This window comes from Ovis canadensis, chromosome 12, assembly GCF_042477335.2.
Source record: "Ovis canadensis isolate MfBH-ARS-UI-01 breed Bighorn chromosome 12, ARS-UI_OviCan_v2, whole genome shotgun sequence".
NCBI classification, from domain to species: Eukaryota; Metazoa; Chordata; class Mammalia; order Artiodactyla; family Bovidae; genus Ovis; species Ovis canadensis.
In genome coordinates, this window is record NC_091256.1 from 38,597,146 (window position 1) to 38,616,947 (window position 19,802).

General features: G+C 37.9%; 1 protein-coding gene across 1 annotated transcript in view; it reads left to right on the plus strand.

Moving 5' to 3' along the window:
- LOC138416405 (dynein axonemal heavy chain 14-like) overlaps positions 1-16,843 on the plus strand; it is a 31,757-nt gene extending 14,914 nt beyond the window's left edge. Inside the window, exons 3-5 of the mRNA XM_069545490.1 lie at positions 12,421-12,550; positions 15,531-15,683; positions 16,727-16,843. Of these exons, the coding sequence (XP_069401591.1) occupies positions 12,421-12,550; positions 15,531-15,683; positions 16,727-16,843 (400 nt within the window). The remainder of the gene's footprint in view (positions 1-12,420; positions 12,551-15,530; positions 15,684-16,726) is intronic.
- The last annotated feature ends 2,959 nt before the right edge of the window (positions 16,844-19,802 follow it).

Sequence of the window (19,802 nt, forward strand, 5' to 3'; positions counted from 1 at the left end):
CATACTGATAATTAGAAGGTAAATCACAGAACTGGTAGTGGTAAAGTTGCAATTTGACTCACTGTGTGCTCTCAAATACTATGATGTAACGATCAGCTTTATCGATTGGTATGTGGAATTATGTGGTATTATTTATAGCTCATGCAGATTATTCAATTAATAATGGTTTTATTTTCAGATTACCTTCAAGCAATTAGAATTCAACAAGATATACTTACTTCAGAACCATTGCCCTGTAAGAAGAAAGAGAAATCAAAGGAAAAGGATCAAACTCATGGTTGTCCGAAAGTTAGGAAAAAAAGACTTGCATCATATGATAGAACAGGTATGAGATACTGATCCAGCTTGTTTAGAAGACACTACACTTTAAAAGATTACTCTGTGGTCTTGTGTGCTTATGTTGGACACATTTTATTTTATTTATTTAGTTTTTAAAATTTTAGTTATCTTTGACTGCCCTGGGTCTTGCTGCTCGCAGGCTTTCTCTAGTTGTGGCGAGCAGGGTCTCCTCTTTGTTGTCGAGCGTGGGCTTCTCATTGCAGCGGCTTCTCTGTTGTGGAGCATGGGCTCTAGGGCTCACGGGCTTCAGTAGTTGTGGAATGTGGGTTTAGTTGCTCTGCAGCATGTGGAATCTTTTCATACCAGGAATCAAGCCTATGTCTCCTGCATTGGCAGGCTGATTTCTTCACCACTGGATCACCAGAGAAGTCTAACACAGATTTTAGAAGAAACAGTTTTACTGAATTTTATGTGTTTGGTTGCTTAAAGAATTTTTAAGTTTTGAATATAAATTTTAAAGTTCTTTTAAAATAATTCCTAAAATGTTGGAGAATTCTGTTTGAAAACCGAAAATATCACTAGATTAAAAAATTGACAGACTTTTCAATGACTATGTTGTTAATTAAGAATAGTCTCTGAAGGTTTTGATGTGTAACTATCAGTTCAGTTCAGTTCAGTTGCTCAGTCGTGTCCAATTCTTTGTGACCCCATGAATTGGAGCACACCAGGCCTCGCTGTCCATCACCAACTCCCAGAGTTCAGTCAGACTCTCGTCCAACGAGTCGGTGATGCCATCCAGCCATTTCATCCTTTGTTGTCCCCTTTTCCTCCTGCCCCCAATCCCTCCCAGCATCAGAGTCTTTTCCAATGAGTCCACTCTTCGCATGAGGTGGCCAAAGTACTGGAGTTTCAGCTTTAGCATTATTCCTTCCAAAGAAATCCCAGGACTGATCTCCTTTAGAATGGACTGGTTGGATCTCCTTGCAGTCCAAGGGACTTGCAAGAGTCTTCTCCAACACCACAGTTCAAAAGCATCAATTCTTCGGTGCTCAGCCTTCTTCACAGTCCAACTCTCACATCCATACATGACTACTGGAAAAACCATAGCCTTGACTAGACAGACCTTTGTTGGCAAAGTAATATCTCTGCTTTTGAATATGCTGTCTAGGTTGGTCATAACTTTTCTTCCAAGGAGTAAGCATCTTTTAATTTCATGGCTGCAGTCATCATCTGCAGTGATTTTGGAGCCCCCCAAAATAAAGCTTGCCGCTGTTTCCACTGTTTCCCCATCTATTTGCCATGAAGTGATGGGACCGGATGCCATGATCTTCGTTTTCTGAATGTTGAAGTTTAAGCCAACTCTTTCACTCTCCTCTTTCACTTTCATCAAGAGGCTTTTTAGTTCCTCTTCACTTTCTGCCATAAGGGTGGTGTCATCTGCATATCTGAGGTTATTGATATTTCTCCTGGCAATCTTGATTCCAGCTTGTGGTTCTTCCAGCCCAGCATTTCTCATGATGTACTCTGCATATAAGTTAAATAAGCAGGGTGACAATATACAGCCTTGACATACTCCTTTTCCTATTTGGAACCAGTCTGTTGTTCCATGTCCAGTTCTAACTGTTGCTTCCTGACCTGCATACAGGTTTCTCAAGAGGCAGGTCAGCTGGTCTGGTATTCCCATCTCTTTCAGAATCTTCCACAGTTTATTGTGATCCACACAGTCAAAGGCTTTGGCATAGTCAATAAAGCAGAAGTAGATGTTTTTCTGGAACTCTCTTGCTTTTTCCATGATCCAGCGGATGTTGGCAATTTGATCTCTGGTTCCTCTGCCTTTTCTAAAACCAGCTTGAACATCAGGGAGTTCACGGTTTACGTACTGCTGAAACCTGACTTGGAGAATTTTGAACATTTATTTATTAGCATTGAGACGAGTGCAATTGTGCGATAGTTTGAGCATTCTTTGGCACTGCCTTTCTTTGGGATTGGAATGAAAACTGACCTTTTCCAGTCCTGTGGCCACTGCTGAGTTTTCCAAAATTGCTGGCATATTGAGTGTAGCACTTTCACAGCATCATCTTTCAGGATTTGAAATAGCTCAACTGGAATTTAGTGTGGTTTTGTTTTATTCTTTTATTAAAACTTGATGGTATCATCATATTTAATAATGTTATGCCTTTGTCCAACTTAGTTTTAAACAGATTTTCTTCGACTAACATTTTCCAGTTTGTGCTTCTCCATACGTGAAATTTTTATTTGTATTAATATTTTAAGTTTTATAGGGCAAAGTACACTCTTCTGTTTTTCACAGAAATACTATGGTCCAAGGAAGATTTATCATAAAACTATTGAAGTTTAGACTTCAGAGTCTGTCACTTACATAGGCTTCATTTTTTTTTAAAAGAAAATCCTCAAAATTATAGATGCCTGAGACTGGACGAAACCTGCATGGATGTGGTAGTATTCATGCCCTTGTCTAATCCTTTCCCCTTGAGTGTGGGCAGGACCTGTGACTGCTTCTAATCAGTAGAATATGAAAAAGGCAATGGGCTGTTCCTCCTGTGATTATATTACATTATGTAACCCTCTTGCTAGCAGACTTCATGAGTCTCTCTCCTCTTCTGGTTTTGAAGAAGTAAGCTGCTATGACTTCTACAGCTATAAGGAAATGAATTCTATACCAACAGTCTGGAAGCTGATCCTTTCCCATATGAACCTCCAAATGAGAATCCAACCCCAGCTAATACCTTGATTGCAAACTAATAGAGGACGGAGTTAAGCCATGTCCAGACTCCTGACCCACAGAAATGTGGGTGGCTTTAAACCACTAAAATTGTGGTTTAAGTTTAAACCACAATTTAAATGTAAACTGTAATGTATTTAGACAACTAGTAGTGGATCTTACTGCAACAAATACAATCACTGTTGCTATGCATTATGAATTCTTAGTATTGAATATATTGTTACATTGTTCTTTAGTGTTTTGAACTTGATATCAGTGTAAGAAAGTAATAATTTAGGCTTAATGACTGCCAGACAAATAAAAACAATCTAATCCTTTAATGATGATATTTATTTAATTTGCTCTTCTCAGCTTCTATAAATCCATGAAAACAGACTTAGGTACTTAGAATTTTTAAAAATATTTTTGAAAAGTTTCACACAGAAGAAGTAAAGAAGATAACAGCTATTCATGTACTCATTATCTGGATATAATACATGTTAAGATTTTATAATTTTAAAAGCAAATTATAGTAGGCACAGTGCTACTCTGTTACTCTCTCCATGTGCTCTGGAGAACAATGTGTATTCTCCTTTTGGATAGAATGCTTCTTGTATATTAAGTTCTTCTGATCTAATGTGTTATTTAAATTCACTGTTTCCGTATTGATTTTCTGTATGGATGATATGAAGTGAAGTAAAAGTGTTAGTTGCTCAGTCATGTCCAAGTCTTTGTGACCCCATGGACTGTAGCCTGCCAGGCTCTTCCTGTTAATATTTGCTTTATATACCTTTGTTGTGTTCATCTTTGGGATGCATATACATTTATAAATGTTATATCTTCTTGTTGGGTTGACCCTTTTCTCATTATATAATGGCTTTTGTCTTTTATTATGGTCTTTGTTCTGAAGTCTCTTTTGTCTAATACAAGTGTAACTACTGCAGCCCTCTTTTCCATTTACATGGAATATCTTCTTTCCATCCTTCACTTTCAGTCTGTTTATGTCCTTTTTTCTGAAGTAAATCTCTTGTAGGCAGCAAGCAGATGAGTCTTCCTTTTTTTTTTTTTAAATCCATTCACCCCCTCTGTGTCTTCTAATTGGTAAATGTAGTCTATTTACATTTTAAAAGCAATCATTAATTGTTGTGTGTGTGCCTGCGTGCTAAGTCACTTCAGTAGTTCCAGGTGTGACTCTTCATGACCCAGTTGCCTATAGCCCACCAGGCTTCTATGGCCACGGGATTTTCCAGGCAAGAATACTGGCGTAGGTTGCCGTGCCCTCCTCCAGGGTGTCTTCCTTACCCAGGGACTGAATCTGTGTCTCCTATGTCTCTTGCTTTGGTAGACAGGTTCTTTATCACTAGTGCCACCTGGAAAGGCTTAACCTTCATACCACCTTTATAATTGATTAATCCACTACATTTACTTTATATTTACCTTTATGGTGAGATTTATTCTTATATCTGTTTCCTTGATACTAATTAGTACCCTTTCTTTTCAGCTAAGTCCCTTTAACATTTCCAAGGCCAGTTTAGTGATGATGAACTTTTTTCTTGCCCTTCCTTTTATGGAAAACTCGTTGTTTTCTTCGGTTCTAAATAACTTTGTCGAGTATTCTTGGCTGAAAGTTTTTTCTTTCAGCATTTTGAATATTCTATCCCATTCTCTTCTAGTCTGCAGAGTTTCTGCTGAAAAATCTGTTTGTAGTCTTTTGTGCATAACAAATTGTTTTCTCTTGATTCTTTTAAGATTCTTTCCTTGTCCTTAACATTTGACATTTTAATTATAGTGTGTCTTGGTGTGGCACTCTGGGTTAATCTTACTTGGAAACCTCTAGTTTTCCTGAATCTGAATGTATGTTTCCTGTCCTGAGTTAGGGAAGTTTTCAGCCATTATTTCTTCAAATTATTTTTCTGGGCTTTTCTCTCTCTTTTCTCTTTCAAGGACACCTATTTTTTTTTTTTTTTTTTGCTTTGATTTTGATGGATCCTATTGTCTTTTCTTTGAGGTCACTGACCCTTACTTTTGCTTCATCTAGACTGTTGTTGAACCCCTTTAGTGTATTTTTCAGTTCAATATTTGTATTTTTCAGCTCTGTGACTTCAGTCAGTTAGTTCAGTCACTCAGTCGTGTCTGACTCTTTGCGACCCCATGGACTGCAGCACACCAGGCTTCCCTGTCCATCACCAACTCCCGGAGCCTACTCAAACTCATCTCCATCATGTCAGTGATGCCATCCAGCCATCTCATCCTGTGTCATTCCCTTCTCCTCCTGCCTTCAATCTTTCCCAGCATCAGGGTCTTTTCCAGTGAGTTGATTCTTCCCATCAGGTGGCCAAAGTATTGGAGTTTCAGCTTCAACATCAGTCCTTCCAGTGAATATTCAGGACTGAGTTCCTTTAGAATAGATTGGTTGGATCTCCTTGAAGCCCAAGGGACTCTCAAGAGTCTTCTCCAAACCATAGTTCAAAAGCATCAATTCTTCGGTGCTTGGCTTCCTTTATAGTCGAGCTCTCACATCCATACATGACTACTGGAAAAACCGTAGCTTTGACTAGATGAAACTTTGTTGATAAAGAAATGTCTCTGCTTTTTAATATGCTGTCTAGGTTGGTCATAGCTTTTCTCCAAGGAGCAAGTGTCTTTTAATATCATGGCTGCAGTCACCATCTGCAGTGATTTTGGAGCCCAAGAAAATAAAGTCTATCACTGTTTCCATTGTTTCCCCATCTATTTGCCATGAAGTGATGGGACCAGATGCCATGATCTTCATTTTCTGAATGTTGAGTTTTAAGCCAACTTTTTCACTCTCCTCTCTCACTTTCATCAAGAGGCTGTTTAGTTCTTCTTTGCTTTCTGCCATCAGGGTGGTGTCATTTGCATATCTGAGGTTATTGATATTTCTCCTGGCAATCTTGATTCCAGCTTGTGCTTCATCCAGCCCAGTGTTTCTCATGATGTACTCTGCATATAAGTTAAATAAGCAGGGTGAGTATAATATACAGCCTTGACATACTTCGTTTCCTATTTGGAACTAGTCTGTTGTTCCATGTCAGTTCTAACTGTTGCTTCTTGATCTGCATACAGATTTCTCAGGAGGCAGGTAAGGTGGTCTGGTATTCCCATCTGTTTCAGAATGTTCCATGGTTTGTTATGATCCACACAGTCAAAGAGTTTGACATAGTCAATAAAGCAAAAGTAGGTGTTCTTTTTGGAACTCTCTTGCTTTTTCAATAATCCAGCAGATGTTGGCAATTTGATCTCTGGTTCCTCTGCCTTTTCTAAAATCAGCTTGAACATCTGGAACTTCATGGCTCACATACCATTGAAGCCTGGCTTGGAGAATTTTGAGCATTACTTTACTAGTGTGTGAGATGAGTGCAACTGTGCAGTAGTTTGAGTATTCTTTGGCATTGCCTTTCTTTGGGATTGGAATGAAAACTGACCTTTTCCAGTCCTGTGGCTACTCCTTGGTTTTCCAAATTTGCTGGCATACTGAGTGCAACACTTTCAGAGCATCATCTTTTAGGATTTGAAATAGCTCAACTGGAATTCCATCACATCCCCTAGCTTTGTCCATCGTGATGCTTCCTAAGGCCTACTCACCTTTGTACTCCAGAATGTCTGGCTCTAGGTGAGTGATCACACCATCATGTTTATCTGGGTCATGAAGGTCTTTTTTGTATAGTTCTTCTGTGTATTCTTGCCACCTCTTCTTAATATCTTCTGCTTCTGTTAGGTCCATACCATTTCTGTCCTTTATTGTGCTTATCTTTGCATGAAATGTTCCCTTGGTGTATCTAATTTTTTTGAAGAGATCTCTATCTAGTTTTTCCCATTCTATTGTTTTTCTCTATTTCTTTGCATTGATCGCTGAGGAAGGCTTTCTTATCTCTCCTTGCTATACTTTGGAACTCTGCATTCAAATGGGCATTTGTTTCCTTTTCTCCTTTGCCTTTAGCTTCTCTTCTCTCAGCTATTTGTAAGGCCTCATCAGACAACTATTTTGCCTTTCTTTTTCTTGGGGATGGTCTTGATCACTGCCTCCTGTACAATGTCATGAACCTCCGTCCATAGTCCTTCAGGCACGCTGTATCAGATCTAATCCCTTGAATCTATGTGACTTCAGTTTGTTACTTATATTTTCTTTCTCTTTGTTGAAGTTCTCACTGTATTGGTGAGGATCTTTATGGCCATTACTCTGAACTCTTTTTCAGGTAAATTATTTATCCCCAATTTATTAAGATTTTTCCTGGGGATTTATTTTATTTGAAGTATAGTCCTCTGTTTCTTCATTTTTATTGACTTTCTGTTTTGGTTTCTATGTATTAGATGAAACAACCACGTCTCCGTGTCTTGAAATAGTGGCCTCGTGTAGGAAATACACCTTGTTGTACAACCCTGCCCTAGATCTTGGTTGCCTCTCAAATCTTTGTGATTGTCCAAGCAGCCTATTATGTTTTTAATAGTTCCAAGTATTTGAAGCTGTGTCAAGACCTGTCAGTCCAGAGGGGAGCATCTCAGTCAGAACCTAATTTTAGGCTGATTGAAAGCCAGACTCTCAGGAAGCAGTTCCTAAAATATTCAGATATATGAGACTACAAGTGTATGTCCCATGGGCTACCAGAGACAGGTGACCTGGCGTTGTTCCTGCATGGTAGTCACGATAATTGAGGCCCCCACTAGTGTGTAAACTCACTTCTGGGAGGCAATAGTGATCTGTGGAGGCTGAGCTTCTGGGTCTGTTGCCTCTTGATGTGCTCTGGAGGTGGTAGCTGTTTAAGAACACTTTTCCTATTGGTTATAGTCCTGTGGGCTCCATGGGCATAGCTCTGCTGGACACATGATCCCAGGCCATGTAGAGGTGTCTCCTGGCAGCAGCTGCAAAAACTGGGGTGCCAGACAAGTTGTCAGCTCTTGTTTGGGAGATACCCACAGCTAGAGCAAGGCAGAGAGAGAGCACTTCCTGAGAGCACTTCCTTAGGCCACTAGACATGTGTCAAACCAGAAACCTGCCTCTCAGGCCAAAGCTCCTGCAAAGCAAATGGACCTCTTTCATAGAGACACTGGGCGTGTGTTTCAGTCTGCTGTCTGTGTAATGCCTTAGGGGTAGTAGCCAGCCAAAAGCTGTCTCTTTGATCTTTACAGCCCCGTGGAACCAGGAACTCAAGCCCCCTTTAGCCTCCAGAGCCGGATGATCAAAAGGCATTCCCTGGGTAGTAGCTTTAAAAATTAGAGCATCAGAAGCATGTAAGGCCTCTCTTCTGGGAGATACTGGTACTCTGGAGTGTGGCAGAGGTGATCACTGGCTGTAATGGGTCAAAGGGAGGGTCCCCAAATGGTGCCTGGCAGCTAGGGCAAGCAGAGGAAGAGTCTAAAGATGGTGTCCACCAGTCTCTGTCCCTGGAGAGTGCTCCAGCAGGGTCTTAACGTGTGCGTTAAATTAGATGCCTGCCTCTCAGGCCAACCCTTTAATACATGCAAATGAACCTCTTTCCCTTAAAGTCTGAGTGTGATCAGCTGCCTCTGAGCTATGTTTCTGCATGGGTGAGTCCAGTGCACAAACCCTTTAAGAGCCATTTCTCATATCACTACACTTTTGTGGGTCTTGTGGACACAAACCTTGCCAGTTTTCAAATCTAGATTTTTGCGGGGGGTTGGGGGGGTGCTGATCCCTTAGGAGTAGGTCTTAAAGTTGGGGTGCCCAATGTGGGATTCAAAACCTTTGCTTTTCAGGGAAATGCTTCAGAAATTGAGTTTCAGATTTGGGGTTGTGGGTTTTAGGTTGCTGTGCCAGGAGTGGGGTTTTGGACAAGATTATTATCTTAGCCTCTCTACCCACTTTAATGTGGCTATCTTCTCCTTTGTCCAATATGTTATTATTGCTTTGCCAAAGGAGATTTTCAGAGGAAATTGTTTCACATGTATCAGTCATTTAGAAGAAATTGTTCCAAATTTAGATGTGTCCATGGGAAGAGGTTCAGCATCTTCCTCATCTTAAGCCAGAACTCCCTATATTCTTAACTGATCTTGAAGGTGGATATAGACCAGTCTCCTCATTTTTCTGAGATAAAGAATTTCTGTCTTGGATTAGACTATACACCTAGCATGCTTATGGAAGTGCATCACCCTCCAATGTTGAATATATAATATAGTGTCTGTTTTTAGTAAATATCTATGATTTTTTTTCATTAAATCTGACCCTTATTAGAAAGACACTTTTCCCAGCTTTTCGAAAGATATTCTTTAAACTTACTACATATTCTGGAAGATCATTATTCTTTATTTGTCCTAAATTATACTTCCGTTTCCCAACAATCTCTATTAAATCCTATTAAGTCAGCCAAATCACCATCAGTAATGAATATATTAATTTATACTTTTACATTCTTGCATAAAAGGATTAATTTTGTCAGCAGTTGATATCCCAACTTTTAATTTTTTGCTGGTCTGATTGGTGAGAACAACTCCCTGATTTACTAATAAAGTTGAACATTTTTTACTGGCCATTTGTCTTTTCCTATAAATTCTTTGCTCATCTTTTTATCAAAATGTTTATTTCTTATTGATTGGGCAGAAGTCTTTAAATATTTGATATATTAATCTCTAGTCTTATACAGGTTATAAACATTTTCTGTCAGTATGTTAATTATATATTAATTTTGTTTATGATGGCTTTTCCTGTGTAAATTGCTGTTTGTGGAAGTCAAATTTATTATTGTTTTCTTTTTAACATGCTTTGATTATTTTCCCAGGAAACTTTCACTACCCCAAGTTTATAGACATGGTCTCGCATATTTTCTTCTAACACATCTATAATTTGCTTTTCAGCATTTATTTCCCTAATCCATCTATAATTTATGCTTACATATAACCTCATATTTTTCCAAATGGCTAACCATTTTCCATTATAATTTATAATAATTCCTCCATTGATTTGAAATAACACCTTTTTTACTGAATGTTGTTCAGTTGCTCAGTCATGTTCAACTCTTTGTGACTCCATGGACTGCAGCACAACATGCTTCCCTGTCCATCACCAACACGCAGAGCCTCCTCAAACTCATGTCCATTGAGTCTGTGATACCATCCAACCATCTCATCCTTTGTCACCCCCTTCTCCTCCTCCCTTCAGTTTTCCCTAGCATCAGGGTCTTTTCCAGTAAGCCCATCAGGTGGCCAAAATATTGGAGCTTCAGCTTCAGCATCATCCTTCCAATGAACGTTCAAGGTTGATTTCCTTTAGGGTTAACTGATTGGATCCCCTTGCTATCCAAGGGAATCTCAAGAATCTTCTCCAACATCACGATTCAAAAGCATCAATCCTTCAGTGCTCAACTTTCTTTATGGTCCAACTTTCACATCCATACATGACTACTGGGAAAACCAAAGCTCTGACTATACTAGGCTGTCTTTTATAAATGGTTTTATGTCTACTCTAATCTGTTCTACCAGACCAACTGACCTGCCTCTTGAGAAACCTGTATGTAGGTCAGGAAGCAACAGTTAAAACTGAACATGGAACAACAGACTGGTTCCAAATAGGAAAAGGAGTACGTCAAGGCTGTATATTGTCACTCTACTTATTTAGCTTATATGCAGAGTACATCATGAGAAACGCTGGGCTGGAGGAAGCACAAGCTGGAATCAAGGTTGCCGGGAGAAATATCAATAACCTCAGATATGCAGATGACGCCACCCTTATGGCAGACAGTGAAGAAGAACGAAAGAGCCTCTTGATGAAAGTGAAAGAGGAGAGTGAAAAAATTGGCTTAAAGCTCAACATTCAGAAAATGAAGATCATGGCATCCGGTCCCATCACTTCATGGGAAATAGATGGGGAAACAGTGGAAACAGTGGCTGACTTTATTTTTCTGGGCTCCAAAAATCACTGCAGATGGTGATTGCAGCCATGAAATTAAAAGACGCTTACTCCTTGGAAGGAAAGTTATGACCAACCTAGACAGCATATTAAAAAGCAGAGACATTACTTTGTCAACAAAGGTCTGTCTGCTCAAGGCTGTGGTTTTTCCAGTGGTCATGTATGGATGTGAGAGTTGGACTATAAAGAAAGCTGAGCACCGAAGAATTGATGCTTTTGAACTGTGGTGTTGGAGAAGACTCTTGAGAGTCCCCTGGGCTGTAAGAACATTCAACCAGTCCATCCTAAGGAGATTAGTTCTGGGTGTTCATTGGAAGGACTGATGTTGAAGCTGAAACTCTAATATTTTGGCCACCTGATGCAAAGAGTTGACTCATTTGAAAAGACCCTAATCCTGGGAAAGGTGGAGGACAGGAAGAGAAGGGGATGACAGAGGGTGAGATGGTTGGATGGCATCACCAACTCAGTGGACATGGGTTTGGGTAGACTCCGGAAGTTGTTGATGGACAGGGAGGCCTGGCCTGCTGTGGTTCATGGGGTCGCAAAGAGTTGGACATGGCTGAGCAACTGAGCTGAACTGAATCTTTTCTACTGACCTGTTTTGCTTTTCCTATTCCAACACCACATTACTTTGGTTTCTACAGATACATATAATATGTTCATATCTAAGTATGTGATATTATATATCCTCTTGATTGGACATACATAATTTGTGTCATCTCCTTACTAATTTTCAGTGCCTCCCTTTCTCTGTTTTATACCTAATGTTAGATATAAAGTATTCTTATTATTAATGTATTTCCATGTATAAGCAACTTACAAGGCTCAGACGAGGGTAAAATAAGTTAGGTGCCTAGGGAACAAAATATTATAAGAGGAATGGTTATTTTTAGGGTCATGATATGCCATATTCTAGTCCTGACACTGTTTTATACAATAGCTGAAGTATCATTTAATTCCTAGCAAAGAAACTGTGTGATTTCTGGAGGACCAGATATCTTGAACTACTTCTTAGCATTTTAAGTTTTGTCAGTGTGGCTTTTAAGTGCTAAGAGAACAATATATAAAGCATGGTGAATAAAAACCAAAAAAAGAGAATGTTTCAAGAAGAAGAGAATTGTCAGCTGCTAAGATTTCAAGAAGTATAAGGTCTGAGAGGTGTCTGTTGGATGAATTCTAGGAAGAATTCTTTCCATCTCACTTAGCCATCCCAACTTTTCTGATCCTGTTGCCTCCACCTAAGAGAACACTACAACTAACTCCTGTTCCTGGTATCTTCTCTTGCTAATTGTCTGTGTAATTGTGGAATTGTCTTTTGAAATATCTTTCTTAAACAGAAAAATATTATTCCTCCTTTCTAGCTGCTGTTAAGATTCAATTTTAAGCTGGATTTTCTTTTAATTAATAATGTTTGTGTAAATTTTAAGTATGTTACCATTTAAATTTTTCTCTATGTATAAATATTTAACATTATCCTTAAGTAATGTCCATATTTGCACTTATATTGGATATTGGATTTTTTACCTTCTAAACTAGTACCAAATGATGATGATGTGATATGTCATATTATTAGACTAAGAGAAAAACTCGGTTGGCAAACAGTATTACCACAGCACAGTTTGGAATACAGATGTTTCAAAACTGCAACTCAGAAGATACTTCTAAAGGTATTATTATATTTTATGCAGTCTTTAGTATAAAAATTAAAATTTAAAAGCTATATGTAAATCTTTGTTTCCTTCATTTTAGATATTCTATCAAAATTAGACATCATTACATTAATCAAATTGCAATCATTGTTTTATGGTAATTGCTTACAAAAAATGTTTGATGTAACTTCATTTCACTTATTTAAAGACTGATGAACAGATAAGACATCTCCCTGAATTTTGAATCTACTCTTGTGTTCCTGCTGATTAGTTTTTTGTGATTTACAGAGAAATTCTGATGTATTAATACTTTGTAGCATTCTATCCTTCTTACTCTCCTACTCCTGGTACTGATTTTCTGTCTCCTCTATTTTCTTACCTTTTGTATTTTTTTGTTACCCAGCAGCCTCCTCAGAGAGATTTTATCTTGTCCAAGGTCACACGACTAAAGGTAGAAGCTATGATTAGAAGTAAGATCTTCCTCCTGTGACCTCCTTTATGACAGGTGATCTAAGATGGAATAGGATCATCTCTTCCTACTTTTAGTTCAGAAGTTCTCAAAGTGCAACCCCCAGGCAAGCAGCATCAGAAACAGCTTGCAGAATATTAGAAACATGTATTTTCATCTTCACCCTTGACCTTCTGAATCTAAAACTCTAAAGTTGGAGCCCAGACATCTGTATTTTATTAAGCTATCTGGGTGATTCTGATGCACAGTTGAGAACCACTGTTCTAGACCAAGGGTCAGCAAAACTTATTTGGAAAGACCCAGATAATAAATATTTTAAGCTTTTCAGACTATATGGTTTCTGTTCTAGTTACTTAATTCTGTCATTGTAGTGGAACAGTAGTGATAGTATATAAACAAATGAGCATGGCTGAATTTAAACAAAATTATTTAAGAATTGGATATCTGGACTTAGCCATAGTTTTCTGATCCTTGCTCTAGACTGTTCCCATGAGGATAAATGGTCTTTTGATTATTATTCAGAGGCAGCATTAATGTAAAATACATGCATGATGAAATCAGATTCACCTAGTTTTGAATTTCTATACACTCACTATGTTATTTGGGGCAAGTTCCTAACTTCCCTGAGCTTTAGTATCTTGGACCTTGAAGTGGAGATAGTAGTGCTTACTGTAGAGAGCTATGAAAATTCAATGATATAATGCTTGTGGCATGGTATCTGGCAGATAGTGGGCATAGTAGTTTAAAAAAACATAGCTGTACATGAGTTTACTATCATAAGCTCTCTATGGACTCTCTGATAGGATATGTTTCATTTGTATGTGGAGAAAGAATTGAGAATATAAAAAGTAACACTTGTTTTTAATTGAAAAAGAGTAATTGGAATATTATTCTGCTTCTGTAATCAGATTATTTAATTACATATATGATCCACTTAGAATAATTGTGTCTACACTAAATTTCTAGTAACCTTAACTTTTTGGAGATGTAATTTAGAGTAGAAATGCCTCAAGTAGTCAAATAACTATAACAAAGTTCATGTACTATATAAGTCATCACCCAGAGTTTATTGTTTCATTTTATTTACAGTTTTTAAGGTTGTTTATTAAGGTTTTTAAGAGCACATTATGCTGCTGCTACTGCTAAGTCGCTTCAGTCGTGTCCGACTCTGTGCGACCCCATAGACGGCAGCCCACTAGGCTCCTCTGTCTCTGGGATTCTCCAGGCAAGAGTACTGGAGTGGGTTGCCATTTCCTTCTCCAGTGCATGAAAGTGAAAAGCGAAAGTGAAGTCACTCAGTCGTGCCTGACTCCTAGCGACCCCATGGACTGCAGCCCACCAGGCTCCTCCATCCATGGGATTCCCCAGGCAAGAGCACTGGAGTGGGGTGCCATTGCCTTCTCCAACCATAATCTCTATGGAAGACATAATAAAGCGAAGTCGCTCAGTCGTGTCTGACTCTCTGCAACCCGTGGACTGTAGCCCACCAGGCTCCTCCGTCCATGGGATTCTCCAGGCAAGAACACTGGAGTGGGTTGTCATTTTATATCAGACGTCAAAATAAGGAAGAAAAAAAAACAGCTGAGACAATTGAGAAGAACAGTGTCTTCAAGGAAGAAAAACATTTTTTAAAGTAAAACTGAATCTAAGATTTTAAATTACAGTAGTTAGAAATTGTTCAGTTACTAAATGCTTTTTATAATAAAATTTACCTTTTAAAAAGACTGATTAACTTTCATGTAGAATTTTTGCCAGCAAAGTTAAAAGTTTCAAAACTGAAATAAATAAATTTCATTTAAAACTTTTTCTTAATGTAGAATAGCTGATTTCTTAATAATGCCAGGTAAGTAAGGAAGTGATGTTTAGTATATTGCAATAGCTCAGAATGTGGATTTAGAATCAGCGTTATATTCAAGTCCTTACTTTGCCACTTCCTGACTTTATGACTTTTCTCAAATTACCTAACTTCTCAAAATAATTAATTTCTATGTAAATTTAAATGAGATTAAAATGACCAAGCTTTAATCTCAGATTTAAGAGATGTGAAAACTAGGTGTATCATCAAGTTCTTTAGGTTAATAAGCATATGTTAGTAAGTATATAGATCAATTTTCATGGATGTTTTATCACTATATTATGTATAAGAATGAAAATTAAATACCTTCAATCTTTAAGAAGAGTGATTTTATTGAGCTTTGTTGCATAGACATGATTTCATGTTAGCTTCATTCAGTGATACTATTCTTTTTTATTTACTTGTTTTTAATTTGACGATAATTGCTTTACAATACTGTGGTAGTTCCTGCCGTACATCAGAATGAATCGACTATAGGCATGCATGTGTCCCCTCCCTGTTGAACACCCCCCACTTCCTTTCCCACCCCATCCCTCGAGGTTGTCACAGAGCATTGACTTTGGGTTCCCTTCTTATTTTAATCTATGTTAAAATTGTTTCAGCTTATTGAATAATCTGTTTAACCATTTTATTACTTAAAGTTGTCAAGTTAATTACATTTTTTTCAACCTCAGGAACCTTTGAAAGATGATGGAGAATTTGTATATTGCCTCCTTAGAAAAAATTCTAAAGCTTTTTATAATCCATATGATCTTTATGTAGTCTCTGCCCACAGAGCTAGACATTGCAAAGAATTTTGGATTATTACTGCTTCATTTATCTCAAAGGTAATATTTACAAGGGATTTTTAAAAATTTCAGAATCATCATGGAAAATTTATTCATTTTATAACATAATTGGACAAATTCATCTTTTGGGGTTTCAGACAAACCTGGTCATTTGAGTAACAGTTTATGTTTAAGAGCCTCCTTAGAGAGTTATTTAATAGTGACTTTTTTCTTTTTTGTAGAATTGTATGTTTGAAGATTCAATTTTAAGAATTTTTTTTTACCTCTCAGGTGCTTTTTTAATATTTAGTGTAATTTATTAAAGGAAGAACTAGAAAACAGGCATTTGCTGGCATAGTAAGTATTGTGATAATAAAAGTAGAGTGTTTTTTCAGATTTTTCAGAAACTTCATTCCCAGATCTAGAAATTTCCCTATTATACTCTTAGAGAAAACTTTGATATTTATCACAAGTTGTAAGTACACAATTAATTTGTTTCCATCATTTGTTTAATGTCTGTGTGGCTTTTTCTGCCCTTTCATTCTCCTAACTAAACTCTTACATGTACATGGGCAGGACCATAGCTAAATGAAGTAGACTGTGCAGATATGGAAATACCTCAAACAAGTATTATCAACTGAAAGTGGAATGAACTTCTGTATAAACAAAAACATGCACATAAATGCATATGTGCTGATATAGGCAACTTTTATTTATGAAAGAAATTTAAGAAAATATTACATTTAGATGGGGGAGAGATACTCTTGGGAAGAGAGGAAACATATCTTGTTTTTTGAATGTCAAAATGGGATTATCTGGAGATTGGGATTATTATGTTCTTAGAAACTGTTGCATCCATGTAGTTAAAATTAAATTCATAAATATTTTATAGAAAATGTAAAAATTATGAGATTCAAAGTAATAGTTATTTGTGAAGGGAAATCTAGTTTGAGTGTAGATGGAAGTAGCAGAGGTCAGATATAGAAAAACTTACCATAAAGGCAACTAGCTATGAGCCAAATACAGCTTTTTGTAATTTCTTAAATATAGTGCATGGTTTTTTAAGAAAGTTGAGTCATGTTTTGTCCTTTATATATATGCAGGTTACTAAAATAGGTGGTAAAGAAGAAATAGAACTTATACCTACTTTGGAATGGCTACTAGAAAGAAGATGTTACTATTTATTACAGCAATTCAAGATATTTTCCTTTTTTCGGTGAGATGAATGAACATGAAACCAATTATTTGTAGTGTGATCCTGGTGAAATTGCAATTGCCTGGATAACATCTGGGTTCTACTACAGTAATGCAATATACATGGGGAATTATTGAGGAAATAGTGTATATTATAACAATTTTTTAGATAAGAGAAATGTACTCATTTAAGTATTAAAATCTTAACCTTTTTAGATAAATACTTTAAGAAAAAGATATTTTATATTCAAGCAAACTTAAGTTATAATTTACTTACCTTTTGATTTTCATGCATTTATTCATTAAATGAATATTTATGAAAGTCTGCTAAGAACCAAACATTATTCTAGATGCTAGGAATAACGTATTGAACAAACGAAGCAATTGTCTTACTCTCAAAGAACGTAGATATTAGTGTGTGTGTTTTTGTGTTAGTTGCTCAGTCATGTATAACTCTTTGTGACTCCATGGACTGTAGCCCTCTGGGTTCCTCTTCCATGGAATTCTCCAAGCAAGAATACTGGAGTGAGTTGTCATTCCTTTCCCTAGGGGATCTTCCCAACTGATGGATCCAACCTGGGTCTTCCACATTGCAGGCAAATTCTTTCCTGTCTGAGTCACCAGGGAAGCCCAGATTATAGTGTATGAGAAATAATAAAAAGAACACAAGAAAACGTAACACGTCAGGTGGAAATGAAATGGTATGAAGGAAAGTAAAACAATTAGGGAGGTGGGGAGCTTTTTAATTTAAGATCATTTAAAAATTTATCTAGTTACAAGTTACATTTGGCATTGCCTTTCTTTGGGATTGGAATGAAAACTAACCTTTTTCAGTACTGTGGTCACTGCTGAGTTTTCCAAATTTGCTGGCATATTGAGTGTGGCACTCCAGCAGCAGCATCTTTTAGGATTTGAAATAGCTCAGCTGGAATTCTATCACCTTCACTAGCTTTGTTTGTACTAGTGCTTCCTAAGGCCTACTTGACTTTCAGGATGTCTGGCTCTAGGTGAGTGATCACACCATCATGGTTATCTGGGTCATTAAGCTCTTTTTTGTATAGTTCTTCTGCGTATTGTTGCCACCTCTTCTCGATATCTTCTGCTTCTGTTAGGTCCATACCATCTCTCTCCTTTATTGTGCCCATCTTTGCATGAAATGTTCCCTTGGTATCTCTAATCTTCTTGAAGTGTTCTCTAGTCTTTCCATTTCTATTGTTTTTCTCTATTTCTTTGATATTGTTCACTTAGGAAAGCTTTCTTGTCTCTCCTTGCTGTTCTTCGGAACTCTGCATTCAAATGGGTATATCTTTCCTTTTCTCCTTTGCCTTTAGCTTCTCTTCTTTTCTCAGCTAATTGTAAGACCTCCTCAGGCAACCGTTTTGCATTTCTTTATCTTGAGGATGGTTTTGATCACGGCCTCCTGTGCACTGTTACGAACCTCTGTCCATAGTTCTTCAGGCACTCTGTCTGTCAGATCTAATCCCTTGAATCTATTTGTCACTTCCACCGTATAATTGTAAGGGATTTGATTTAGGTCATACCTGAATGGCCTAGTGGTTTTCCGTACTTACTTCAGTTGTAGTCTTAATTTTGCAATTAGGAGTTCATGATCTGAGCACAGTCAGCTCCCGGTCTTGTTTTTGCTGACTGAATAGAGCTTCTCCATCTTCGGCTGCAAAGAATATAATCAGTCTGATTTTGGTATTGACCATCTGGTGATGTCCATGTGTAAAGTCTTCTCGTGTTGTGGGAAGAGGGTGTCTGCTATGACCAGTGCGTTCTCTTAGCAAAACTCTGTTAGTCTTTGCCCTGCTTCATTTTGTACTCCAAGGCCAAACTTTCCTGTTACTTCAGGTATCTCTTGACTTCCTACTTTTGCATTCCAGTCCCCTATGATGAAAAGGACATCTTTTTTTGGTGTTAGTTCTAGAAGATCTTATAGGTCTTCATAGAACTGTTCAGCTTCTTCAACATTAGTGGTTGGGGCATAGACTTGAATTACTGTGATACTGAATGGTTTGCCTTGGAAATAAACAGAGATCATTCTGTCATTTTTAAAATTGCACCCAAGTACTGCATTTGGACTCCGTTTTTGACTCTGAGGGCTTCTCCATTTCTAGGGGATTCTTGCCCACAGTAGTAGATATAATGGTCACCTGAATTAAATTCACCCATTCCAGTCCATTTTAATTCACTGATTCCTAAAATGTCAGTCTTCACTCTTGCCATCTCCTGTTTGACCACTTCCAGTTTACCTTGATTCATGGATATAACATTGTAGGTTCCTGTGCAATATGTTCTTTACAGCATCCGGTTTTATTTTCACCACCAGACACTTCCACGACTGGTCATTGTTTTGGCTTTGGCTCAGCATTTTCATTCCTTCTGAAGCTGTTTTTCCTTTCTTCTCCAGTAGCATATTGGGCACCTACCAACTTGGGGAGTTCATCTTTCCATGTCATATCTTTTTGCCTTTTCATACTCTTCACGGGGTTCTCAAGACAAGAATGTTGAAGTCGTTTGCCATTCCCTTCTCCAGTGATAGCGCCAGTGATAGCTTGGAAGAAAAGCTATGACAAACCTGCTGGATGCAAAGTCACTTCAGTCATGTACAACTGTCTGCAACTCTGTGGACTGTAGCCCACCAGGCTTCTCCATCCATGGGATTCTCCAGGCGAGAATACTGAAGTGGGTTGCCATTTCCTTCTCCAGGGTATTGTCCCAATCCAGGGATCAAACCTGGGTCTCCTGCATTGCAAGCAGATTCTTTACGGTGTGAGCCACCAGGGAAGCTCCATGACAAACCTAGACAGCCTATGAAAAAGCAGAGATTTTACTTTGGCAACAAAAGTCTGTATAGTCAAAGCTATGGTTTTTTCAGTAGTCTTGTATGGATGTGAGAGTTGGACCATCAAGATGGCTGAGCGCTGAAGAATTGATGCTTTTGAACTGTGGTGTTGGAGAAGACTCTTTGAGAATAAAGGA